A 13,439-nucleotide genomic window follows, 5' to 3' on the forward strand; every position below is an offset into this window, starting at 1 on the left:
TAACGAGCATCATCAACATTTATTTAACCATCCTACGTTTTAGTTTATATATCACTCGTCCCAAATAATACTCGATCACGATGACCCTGTTAGCAACATTTATTCACGGACCAACCCTATTTCCAATATTGCTGTATGATTACAGAATACATAGGGATCTAAGAATACAGCAAAAATAAATACGAGCATAGCAGCGGTTCCTACTTCGATAAGCAAAGCCAAATATCTAGTGGGTTTTCTGATGGCCCAACAGCAGCTCATGAAAAAATATGACCCAATCAACCAATTTTCGGCCCAACTAAAATAATTGCTCAAATTGCACTAAGTGGCCCAAAATAATATCTCAGCCTAAACAGAATTGTGTGTGTGTCTCGAACTAGATTAGAAATGAAAACAAGAAAAAGATTTCGATAGCAGTTCACCCAATGATCTCGGTTATCCATCATCATTTACCTCATCCTTACATCACTCTCACTTAACATAATCATAAAAGACAACTCACTGTAATTACCTAATATTACTTTGTAGGAATAAACTATTCATTAGGTATGATCATAATATATTCCACAATGTCGGCCAACATTTCATCACTTCCCACTTGTACCCTCTTTTATAATGCGTGATAATATTGGAATATTATATAGCAAGTTGCAAGTCCCATTAATCTCCTAGTAAAACCTAAGTGGCATAAAAACCAACCTTTCCATCGATTTCTTGACAGTAACAACAACATATCAAAGTGTTAGCGAGATGGGTGGGAGTGGTGATTTGATTTCGGACAGAAACAGAAAAGAAAACAGAAGCTGAAGCAGATGGCGGTGATGGTTTGTTATGGGTTAATGATTTACAAGGAAGATGAAGAAGAATGTGGAGAGAGAGAGGAAAGAGGCAAGTTGGTGATAAAAGGTTTGTTCGATGGGGTGGTAACGGTTGGTGGTTGTTAATGAAGGTGGTTTGTTTGTGATTGAAACAGAAATAGTTACGGATACATCAGGAGGTATCGTTTGAATTATTTAAGAAGTATAAACGGTTACAAGCAACAAGTATTTGGTGGTTTTGATAGGCGTCCGGTTTAAACAGAAAAAGTGGCTGCAACCGTAACAACAGAAATTTGTATTCGATAATGGCGTTTGTGGTTTGTAAAAGAACAGGAGCAAATAATAGCTGTTCCAGCGGTATTAACAGAAATATCTGGCAGTGGTATCACGAAGAAGATGATAGTCTTGTGAGCTTGTTCGATCAGAAAGAGGAAAAAATAATAATAATAAATGATACAAAATAAAGAAACAGGAAACGTGATAGTTAGTATAGTGGTGATTTGTGGTTTGTAGGGAAGATGGTGGTTGTTTGAATATGGGTTTGATGAACTATTCGAACCAGAATAAACAGGCCAGTAGCAGTAGTTCTCACATGGTTTCAGTGGGTTGGTTTGATGATCGAAAACAAAAAGAAGTAGCAAAACAGGCAATTCGCAGTGAGTGTGATGATTGTGATTATTCGTGGTTTGCAAGGTGGTTTAAAAGGTGGTAGGCGATGGTGTACTTATGATGGTGAAGTTGTGGTGATTCCCCCACAAAAAGAGGAGAAGGCAAAGGGTGAAGATGGTTGTATATGTCTTAAATTCTATATGCAAGTGTATATGTATATAGATTATAACAGTAACAATATAATATTTTAATATAAATTCTATATCATATAATGTGTAATGACTCAGCACAGAAACTCAACAAAGTATAGCCGCCCACTTATTTGGATTTAGTACCGACAGTTTTTCGGGATATTACATCGTGTCCATTGCTAAACAGTTACGGATAAATTTAATTCAGAAAAATCCCATATTTTAAAATTAAGTTCATTTATTTATTCCACTCATTAACTGTTTGAAACTTGATCAATAATGTTCGATAATTATTTATTTTCTGTTCCAATTTATATGTACGGAGTACTAATATTTAAACTTAAAAAGGTAAAAATATTTTTAACAAATCTAACATCTTCGTAATCGATTTACAGTTCAACTTTTATTTTAGTCCTTCATGAACATGTAATATATCTATATTAAAACTAACGAAACGTCAACCGAGTGTTACTGACGTTTACTAATTAGGCTCGAAATCATTCATTTTCAGTATACACATTATATATATATATATATATATATATATATATATATATATATATATCAAATCTTAATTAACAAGTTTAAGTAAATAAATATATTAATTATATTCTTTTAAACAACTAAATATAATATTATATATATGTAACTATTTACAAATAGTTGTTCGTGAATCGTCGGGAATGGTCGAAGGTCAATTGAATATATGAAACAGTTCAAAATTTTTGAGATCCAACCTAACAGACTTTGCTTATCGTGTTGAAAATACAATATCGTATCCAGAGTTTAATTTAAAATTAGTCGAAAGTTTCCGGGTCACTACATTCCATTCGCCAATCGTTTGTCAAGTACTCAATGATTGTCTAGTGTCCATTGACTGATTGTGTGAAATACCAAATATCATAAATTGTAACATAGTGCTGCCCGTTTGTCGTTTGAAACAATCGACCAACGATCAACCCAATCGACCATGGATCGAATCAAGTTGTAGGTTGTAACTTTTTAGAAATTAGGGTGTTTTGGGAAAAGAACGAGAGAAGAAAAGAAAAGGGTATGGATTTGGAAACTTGACGAGTAAATTCAGAAGGGTTTTAAGGTGTTAATTGATTTGTTAATTGAATCCATACGAATCATAAGGTTGCAATGGATTTTGGGATTTGAAGTGTTCATACGATTGAAGAATAATCACAGAGTACATGTGTTTATTTGGGTGAAAAAGACTGACAGAACGATAGAAGTTAAAAATTCAATCATGTTATATTACAGATAAGCATAAGCAGCTCAGTTTGTTAAGTGTGTAAGATGTAAATAGAAGGTCACAGGTTCAATCCTAAGCCACGATATATTAATTTTGCAAATCATTGAGACTTACAAAAGTTTACTGTCAGTTAACTTTCTCCGTTAAATTTTCTAACGAGGGATTAACGAAGTCAAAGAAACTTAAGTAATCTCATTAGGATTTCTAACAAATTTTTAGAAGTTTGATTCAACGAATTCAAATGATGAGTATTTCTTCCATTATACATCCAAAACCATAGTTTGATGATGCGAATGCAGAATTGTTTAAAGACTGTGATGAAAAAGATATACCTTTTCTTAAAGAGATGGATTTGTTTTCAAAATGACTAAATAAAGGATCTAACAATTTGATGACATCGAAACAAAGTTTATCTTCATCGGTTTAAACAACACAGAGCGTTGAACAAAAACATGAACATGAATCCGAATATGAACTACAATGTATGTTTCAATTGGAATATCAACTCACAATTAAATCTGTTCAAGTTCGGACACTTGAAGAACAACATAATAAGCTACGATAAGAAAATAATCAGCTCATATCAGAAAAAGATTTTTTTAGCTCAAAAAATTCAGACTCTTCAAGCTGAAAACAATCGTTTCAAGTCCGAACGTGACCTTGATTCTAAGACCATTCTACAATTTCGAACTAATGTTGATCGGGCTCAGGCTATTAACCGAAAATTAACTCAAGACTTCAACAAACGCTTTTCAGATTTACAATCTGAGTTAGATGTTAAATTGACACCAACTCCAAAACCAACAATGGTGTCGATGAGTATGCAAGTTTAAATCCCAGAATACAACGAACGAAAGGTTTCCGGATCAAGATGTTCTTCTCCTACACTCGAGAAAAAATCTTCTTCACCAGACATCCCCATGGTTTCTAAACCTCACAAAGTTGTTTATCACGGACAACGGGTGTATTCAAATCATCAAATCAGAACAAATAAACCGTTTTTAAAACCTACTTATGGGAAAAATGGAGAATTCACCGGATTTCATGATCAATATGCGGATGATTTTCTCATAAAGCAACATAATCAAGTTCAGCAACTTCATATGTCAACTCAAACAAAACACCGTTTGTCAAAACATATTCAAAACCTTTCAAGTACTCATTCAAAGATTTACTTTCCTTGAACACGAGATCTGTGATCAAACCTTGATGGAACTCAAGGTCAATCAATCTAATTGATCATGCTTGCAAAATGTCTATAAAAAACAATGACAAATCAAACCGAAAAACTCACTACTCTAACCTTCGCACCAAATCGCCGACACAAACTCTTCCCAACAACACTTCTATTTCCCTATGTTCGATTGAGGGGAGAAAAATGATTCATCATTTAAGGGGGACTTAAAGAAAATCATCAAGCATGCTCTTTCCTACACCCATCTCCATTCCATCAAGACATATTTGGACAACGCACACCAAGGGGGGATAAAACAATGTTATGAACAAAATATGGTGTGCATTGTGATCGCTCTTATCTGAGAATGAAGTGCATTCTAAAAGAAGAAGATTCTTCATTTCAAGACAACATCTATGCTTAATATCTCAACAACTATGCTTATTTCAAGGGGAGAGTTCAAGACATCGAAGATATTCCCGAGACCCCTTACAATACAAGAGTACGATAAAAATCAACAACAATTCACCTCTAAGGGAGAGATTGTTAGGTCTAAAATTGATATGAATTGTTGTTGTGATGTGCTAGTATAAATAGCCCTTAGCTAGCTTAGAGATGTAACTTTTCCCCTCACTTGTCACATACATCTACACCTTCACCCTCACACACTTGAGCTTTTCCTCTCAACCTCACTTGTAACCAATTCCTTTCACACTTGTAATCTTGTCACAATGTATTGATTAAAACAGCCTCAGGTTCATCTTGTGTTCATCATCATCATATTCATACATATACATTAATGTGTAAAATCTAACTTATAAAAATATTAGACAACTTGACTCAAACTTTACATAATACAGGCAACTAAAACCTGATCGTGCAGTAGCTAATAAGTAAATTGACCAGTTAGATCCACAGAGAGCAGTGTTCAAAATTTAAACAATTAATAATTATCCTAAAAATTGGGGGGTTTTGGTTTGAATTTAAATGAATTAAACAGTGGCAAAAGTAATTAAATGAATAAACCAGATAAGGAGAAACAATGTCCACTTTAATGCTCAACAAATGACTAGGATTGTTCTTTAATTAAAGCCGTTATTAAAGATCTAGGTAATTAGTTCATATCGGTCTCACGAAATCAATGAACTAAAGGCATAATGAATTCAATTAACTCACATTAATTATCATTCAGAGGTTTAAATTACCATGTTAAATTAAACGAGACTTTCACTTGGTTAAACTCACATAAAACCTAAGCTAATGGGATCACTCGGAATAGCCTACGCGATTGTATTATCACAATATCAATTTAATCACCAATTACACTCACATACAATTGTCTAGATCAAAAAGATGAAATAGAAGCTATGAATATTCATAAACTCACATAAACCAAATCCAAAAATCTGTATAATTAAATTAACGATATATATATAAACACAACAATGGATCTTTCAAGAAAGCACGATTAATTAAACATAAAAACCTTAATAAATCAAAAGATAAAACAATTCATAATCATAAGTCTTACATCAAGTGGATACAATTAAAGTTTAGCCTAACATGATAGAAGAAAGAACAATTAAACAATTGAAACAAATAATATTCATCATAAAATTACTAATATAATGATAATGAAGAACTAGGGTAGCAATGATTAATAGATGCTAAAATCTTCAACCTTGATGTTAAGATCTTCAATATTGATGAAGAATGGCTTGAAAATCCTTAAAAACGACCCTCCTAGCTCCAGAATTCATCAACTATTCGATACCCTAAATTTGGGGTTTAATTTGGTATTTACAGGGCTAAAATCCGGAGTCCTGACCGACCCCGTGCCGCGACCACAACCCAATCGTTGCGACCGCGACCTCCTTTAAAAATCACCTATCGCGACCGCGATGTAAGTAGTCGCAACAGCGACTCTCTGCTGTTTCGACAATGCCTCGTTCTGTTGATCTGTTGCGGCCGGGATGTACCCCATCGCGACCGTGATGGGTTTCTGAGCTGGAATTCGATATTTTTCTTTGTCCCGAGCTCGTTTGATATTGAAACTTGTAGAAATCACCCGAAATCTTGAGCTCATTTTGTCATTTTCTTTATAATCACGAACTAAAGTCTTCAATTTTCACCAAGATATAACCAAGAGAACCCGATATCGCGAGAGAAATAATGTATAAATGAGCCGATATCATACATATACGATACATATACTTTGATATATCCGAATCAAACATAAGAACACAAATTAAACGATTTCTAATCTAAACATATATCATTCTCTACTCTGTATGTTCCTCTGTCTCAATAGCGTTATTGTTATAGAAAAAAACCACGCAACCTAATAAATCAATATCCTTACGCATTATTTTTTTTATAAGTTTACAGTTTTTACATTAATTTACTCACCTTTTTATGCTACTTATATACATATACCTATTATATACGCGAGGGCAATAAAGAAATTTTGATTAATTATCTCATCTAGTTTTAAAAGTTAACAATCAGATTAAGACATCCAAAAATGAAACAATGGACAACTAGGGACGAAGGGAGTAACTCTTTTGTCATATTTATACATAAGAGACGCATGAAACTACTAAGACAAAACGTATTAGATGCATGATAACATAACAAATTGGATATTTCTTTACATTAGAGTATATACTAGCTAGAGTATATGTATGTGTTATTGAGATACACATACAGTTGAAAAATGTACGTATATAATAGTATAAAATCGAAGTATAGTAGTAGAGTATTTATTAGAGTATACTTACTATACTAGTATTGTTAAAAGTGGCAGTGATGTATAGAAAAGACCAATGGTAGATGAAGGTTGCCCAAAGATAGATCACCCCAGGGTTTCCATTTTCTTCACACAATTTCTCTTTTTGAGAACTCACTTTCTTTCTCTCCCCTCCTATTTTATCTATATACAAAACCTCCAAGTTTCATAAATTTAAGCCACTTCTAAAAGTAGTACATCTCTTAACCAAGAGTAGAATTATATTGTTGCAGAAAGGAAATATTTATTTATTTTTTATTTGTCAAAATATATATAAAAAAGGAATTATCATGGGTAGAGGGAGAGTTGAACTGAAGAGAATAGAAAACAAAATTAACAGACAAGTCACTTTTGCTAAGAGAAGAAATGGTCTTCTTAAGAAAGCTTATGAACTTTCAGTTCTTTGTGATGCTGAAGTTGCTCTTATTATCTTCTCAAATCGAGGCAAACTTTATGAATTCTGTAGCAGCTCTAGGTAAACAAATATAAAAAAAAGTTCAAATCCTTATACTTTATTGCTAGTACGGTCTTGTGTGTTCATGTGTTTCATGTTTAATTTTTCTTGACAAAAAATAAAATAAAAAAAATATTAACCTAGACACACTTTTGATTTTTTGTGGAGTTTTGTGTTTGTATGTTTTCTAGTATATATGTTGTATACAATTTTACAAAGAAATCATATAAGTTTATAGGATATTTTGGTTTTGTATATTTTTAATTAAACGCAAAATCCTATAAGATCTTTTAATTTGTTGTTGATTTATATGGGATTATGTCTTTCTATTTGTATAATCTTGAAAAAAAAAGTAAATCTTGATGATCTTTAAATCTGTAAAATGTCATCATGGTCAAGTGAAGTATCAAGTGTTTTGCAAGGATAGATCTGTTGTTTTCTTGGTTTTAATTTTCTTAAATAATGAAAAACTAAATTTCAGGTAGAAATTGGATTTATTTTTCTGGATTTTATCTAATTTGTTTCTTGTTAATACCAATATATGAATTTTATTCTTGTTTTGGTTGGAGTATATAGTATAGATGTAGATTATTTCTAAAACTAAATCCATATTTATTTATCTCTAAAAGCGAGGGATAGCAATATCTATGAATCACTGTTGAGATTTAGTTGTATATCCAAACAGATTTGATGTTCTATCTGAGAAGAGGTCATGAAAAGCTGCAAATGTCCAAATCATTTGAATCCCTGCTATTGTTCAATTCAGATTCAAAATTTTTTAGCCCTAGTTTACTTACAAAAAGATATTATTTGGTTATATTTTACTTTTGCTATAAGAAAATCCAACATTTTGTTTTAACATAACATAAAAAAAGTTACATATATATTGATCTTTTCTCACTTTGTTCATGATCAAGCGATTCGATCTAACCATATTGCCATTAATTTCTTTCTGGTGTTTGATCTTTGTTTTTCGTAACGTACGGCAACTAACAAAATAAAATCATAACCATTTTCTGTTTTAATTTACCTTTTGATGGTAAATGGATCCAAACTCTTTAACATTACATATCTACTCAAGTCTAGATTTATAGATTAAGAACATCAAGAATTTCAAATGATAAAACTACTAAGAACCTACCGTCAATTAACTCCAATTTTTAGAGGTTTTTTTTTTTTTTTTGAAGGCAAGCCCCAAACTGACGTTGGTGGGGATTGAACCTTGGTCTCCTTTGGAGATTCCCAACCATCCCTTTGGGGTTCCAATTTTTAGAGTATTAAGATCAGTGTAAATTACAATGCTGTTTAAAATTTGGATTTCGAACGCTTAATCCCGAACTTCATGGTTTTTAAAGCCAATATACCATAAGTTAGCAAGAAGGATCAGTGATTATATTTAATAATGTTATTTCTCTTAAATTCAATGTTATTTCTCTTTAATTCATGTTATATTTTTGTCATCTACCTTGTTCCACCCCTTTAACATTAAATAACTCCGCATATAAATAGTTTTGTTAAAATCATTTTTTTGTGGCATACTTTTTTGGGCATATGCAAATTTTAGTTAGGTCAACATAAAATATTAATAAAGGGCATGTCCTTGCCTTCCTGTTAATTCAAATTAGGAGTATTTATAGGCACTTTTTCTTGGAAAACTAACTCTTTTGTTCATGGACCTTCAATTTTTAGCATGGTGAAAACACTTGAGAAGTACCACAGCTGTAGTTATGGATCATTGAAAGCTAGCCAACCAGAAAATGATAGCCAGGTTTGTTACTAATCAACCCAACATAAAGTCTAAATATGAACAAAATTATCATGTATCAAAGATCGCTTTTTTGATTGAGTGTGATTTAGGTTCATAGATGTATAATTATCACCAATCATCTCTGGATAACCTAGTGGTTGAAATCCCGATATTCTCACACAACACTACTACAGGATAAGAAGTCGACGTGTTAAAAAGACTATTTAAACGTGTTTTTGAACACGTATAGATGGAGCAGGCCTAATTGCCTAATTGCTTAAAGATATATATAGAGTGCTCATAAGAACCGTCTTAGTACACTCACTAACAACATATCTTGGGTGGCTGATTAAAGATTACGGTTAGAAACGGGTAGTCTGAACAGACAAAAATCTTATTTGTCAACCTGTTTAGCTAGATTTATGGTTATCACCAATTTACACAATGGGACATGAATGTTTAGGGTACCATGAAGAATCCTTTGGACTTCCATCTCAAAACCATTTGACAATTAGAGGAGTTCATAAACTGGAACTACTGACATGATTAATTAATTTAATTTGAACTGTTGTTGAACTATTTTATTATTATTAGTACACTTAACTTTTATGAATGTTAACATAATTAAATGTCTGAGTGTGCGTGCAGTACAACTACCACGAATATCTGAGGCTAAAGGCGAGGGTGGAGGTTCTACAACGATCACAAAGGTATAACACGATAACAAGTAGTTCGTCACAGTCTATTAATATATATAACTAGCGTTTTTGAGTCCGTACTTTATATAACCTGAAGGATATAATTTATTTTTACATGATCAAAAAACTAACATGAAATGATAAATGCAGAAACCTTCTTGGAGAAGATTTGGCCCCATTGAATACCAAGGAGCTGGAGCAACTGGAGCACCAGTTGGAAATATCATTAAGGAAAATCAGATCAATAAAGGTACAAACTTGAGCCCTTTATAATTAATTTCAAGAACCAGCAAATTGTATATATCGTATAATGTTTTACAAACAAGTATGAAAGATCTTTTGTATTTTATAATTTTTACATTAATTTGTTTTTGTATTTTCAGACTCAGTCCATGCTGGATCAGCTTTCTGAACTCCAAAGAAAGGTATGTTTATGTCTTCATGAAATTAAATATTATCTTCAAAATTTAGTAATCACTCATTAATCTTGTTTTGGTTAATATACTCCATTAATTAATATAAGGCTGATTACATTTTATATGCAGGAGCAAGTTCTTGCAGAAACAAACAAAGCATTAAGGAAAAAGGTTGTACTCTATTCTTTCAACTTAACACACCTAGATTTAATACTCAAGTCATCCAAACATCAAAGTCCATATTTGAATTTAAAGCTTCAAACCTTATACTTCCTTAATTCAATATGAAACATGGACCACAGATTATTTATGTTTCTTGATCCTGGGCACCATTATGCCTCAAGTTTTAGGTGGGGTCAGGGAGCTGATCGCCAAACTGATCCAAATGTCGTTATCTACTATTCGAGTTTCGGCGCTAATATTACCTATAATTAGTGTTAATACTTATCGTAGTTATTGTACTAATCCTTGTTTGCAGTTGGAAGAAAGTGCACATGAATTTCCGAGACACATGTGGGACGGAAATGCACAAACTATCCCATATAATCCTCTTCCTACACATTCCGACGAGTTCTTTCAGCCTCTAGGACTAAACACCACCATGCACAACAGGTTCTTTAAATTTAAATGTTTTATTGTCACTACTTATGTCAAAAAAACACTTATAGTATTAAAGAGCTTCTGGCCTAGTGGTATTAAAGAAGTTCATCAACTTTGAGGTTGTGCGTGTGTGTTTGTTTGTTTTTTTTTTTTTTTAAAACTTATAATAAAATTGAATATGTTTCGTATATTACCTTTTCAGCTTCAATGGATTGAGATACAATCCTATCGGGTCTGATGGGATGAACGACGGTGGTGTGAACGAAAACAATTCTAATGGAATGTTTCCAGGTTGGATGCTTTAGTAGACGAAAAATGTGGGCATAACCCTAAGTTTCTCAAGGGTAAAAATAAGCAATCTTCTTGTTCTAGAATGAAACTAGTAATAATTTTATTTACCGAGTGTTTTGTATTAAGTATTACTATGTGTGTTTATGCTACATGTAATTAATTTTCAAAGAGACTTAAGGCTTCATAAGTCGTTGAGTGCATGAACTTAATTTGTTATAAGATTTATTAAGCATTCTGAATTATGATTTGTACTAGAATTTGTTGGTTATCTTTTATTGAATAAGATTTCCTTCTCTAGAGAAGATAAAAAGTAAATCACGTTTAAATTAAACAACCAATAAACCGTTGTACAAAGAACGGTTCTGAATATAAGCATGCACGTATACTTGTTGGCACATAAAATAGTCAAATGTGAAATGATTAGATTGATGTTACATTAGGTAACTTTAATGAGATTGATGTTACATTAGAAAACTTTAATTATAAGGAGCAAGATATAAACAATGAACCAAAATTAAATCAATATTACTAAATAAACATCAAGATTACATATAGATTTAATTAGAGAAACATAGTTTGGTTAGAGAAAATTGAACATGATCTCCCATTCTCCCTTTTAGCACGTGCACTGTGCACATAAAATACGAATTCGCAAAAACCCGTCCGAAATTCGAAAATTGGATCTGACAAGATTTGGTAATGACAAAATCCAAAACTGGATCAAAGATACTGGATCGAGCGGTTCCAATTGCTAGATGTTGGGGAGACAAAAACATGGGAGGGAGACAAAAACAAATGTATGTATATAAGTATTAGGGAGACCAAAGGGCCATTGGCCTAGCGGTATCGTTATGGCCCTTTTAACCAAGAGGTTGAGGGTTCAAGTCCCTTCGTGGACATATTTCGTGGGTTATTGTCGTAAATATTCGTGTAAAGTGTGTGTAGGTTTACCTTTTAAAAAAAAAAGTCTAAGGGGAAGTCCCTCTAATACCAATTGGTTTTAGAAACGGATGGACTCTTAGGCTTATATTGCAGGACATTGTGTTTTGGTTATGCGATCTTACAAATGCCATCAGAGCTAGGCTATAGCCCGATGAGGTGGACGATGGTGGCGCACCCCTGAACGCACGGTGCGACATGGCACACCCCTCAGTTTGCCAACGATAATTGAGTCATGGTGCCTTATACCGAAAGTCTTCCTTCCCAAGGCGTGGAAGTGCGGCGTGTCCCGATGATGAAACAAAAGTGAAAGAAAGAGATCGGCGGTATAAGAGGCGTGTCCCGGTAGTGAAAGAAAAGTGAAAGAAAAGAGACCGGTGATATAAGATGGCGGGAGTATCGTTGAAGGGGAGGCTCGGTGATGTGGTCTTCGGTTTGAGGGGAGGATTGTTGGGGTGCAAACCTATCCCACATAGGAGGGAGACAAAAACAAATGTATGTATATAAGTCTAAGGGGAAGTCCCTCTAATACCAATTAGTTTTAGAAAAGGATGGACTCTTGGGCTTATATTGCAGGACATTGTGTTTGTTGGGGTGCAAACCTATCCCACATAGGAGGGAGACAAAAACAAATGTATGTATATAAGTCTAAGGGGAAGTCCCTCTAATACCAATTGGTTTTAGAAAAGGATGGACTCTTGGGCTTATATTGCAGGACATTGTGTTTGGGCTATACGAACCTTACAAGTGGTATCAGAGCTAGGCTATAGCCCGATGTGGTGAACGATGCAGTGGTGGCGCACCCCTAAGCGCACGGTGCAACATGGCACACCCCTCAGTTTGCCAACGATAATGGAGCCATGGTGCCTTATATCGAAAGTCTTCCTTCCCAAGGCGTGGAAGTGCGGCGTGTCCCGATGGTGAAAGAAAAAGTAAAAGAAAGAGATCGGCGGTATAAGAGGCGTGTCCCGGTAGTGAAAGAAAAGTGAAAGAAAAGAGACCGGTGATATAAGATGGCGGGAGTATCGTTGAAGAGGAGGCTCGGTGATGTGGTCTTCGGTTTGAGGGGAGGATTGTTGGGGTGCAAACCTATCCCACATAGGAGGGAGACAAAAACAAATGTATGTATATAAGTCTAAGGGGAAGTCCCTCTAATACCAATTGGTTTTAGAAAAGGATGGACTCTTAGGCTTATATTGCAGGACATTGTGTTTAGGTTATGCGATCTTACAAATGGCATCAGAGCTAGGCTATAGCCCGATGTGGTGGACGATGGTGGCGCACCCCTGAACGCATGGTGCGACATGGCACACCCCTTGGTTTGCCAACGATAATTGAGTCATGGTGCCTTATATCGAAAGTCTTCCTTCCCAAGGCGTGGAAGTGCGGCGTGTCCCGATGGTGAAAGAAAAGTGAAAGAAATAGATCGGCGGTATAAGAGGAGTGTCCCAGTAGT

The 13,439-nt window shown here is 34.0% G+C and overlaps 1 protein-coding gene across 1 annotated transcript; it reads left to right on the top strand.

Annotated features, from left to right (window-relative positions):
* The first annotated feature begins 864 nt into the window (after nt 1-864).
* LOC139893887 (agamous-like MADS-box protein MADS2) lies at nt 865-11,058 on the top strand. The gene is made up of 9 exons (XM_071877086.1): nt 865-892; nt 7,121-7,313; nt 8,982-9,060; nt 9,688-9,749; nt 9,888-9,987; nt 10,121-10,162; nt 10,283-10,324; nt 10,632-10,765; nt 10,956-11,058. Exons 2-9 carry the CDS (start codon nt 7,129-7,131, stop codon nt 11,056-11,058), a joined length of 747 nt encoding a protein of 248 aa, XP_071733187.1. The 5' UTR covers nt 865-892; nt 7,121-7,128.
* Nucleotides 11,059-13,439: the final 2,381 nt, after the last annotated feature.

This window comes from Rutidosis leptorrhynchoides, chromosome 2 (genome assembly GCF_046630445.1).
Source record: "Rutidosis leptorrhynchoides isolate AG116_Rl617_1_P2 chromosome 2, CSIRO_AGI_Rlap_v1, whole genome shotgun sequence".
Lineage (NCBI taxonomy): Eukaryota > Viridiplantae > Streptophyta > Magnoliopsida > Asterales > Asteraceae > Rutidosis > Rutidosis leptorrhynchoides.

What these genes read in the sequence shown, in the direction of transcription:
- LOC139893887 (XM_071877086.1), top strand. Translation starts at nt 7,129, where the DNA reads ATGGGTAGAGGGAGAGTTGAACTGAAGAGAATAGAAAACAAAATTAAC. An exon ending in GTTCTACAACGATCACAAAG is followed by an intron (nt 9,750 to 9,887) that starts GTATAACACGAT and finishes TGATAAATGCAG; the next exon opens with AAACCTTCTTGGAGAAGATT. An exon ending in ACAAAGCATTAAGGAAAAAG is followed by an intron (nt 10,325 to 10,631) that starts GTTGTACTCTAT and finishes CCTTGTTTGCAG; the next exon opens with TTGGAAGAAAGTGCACATGA.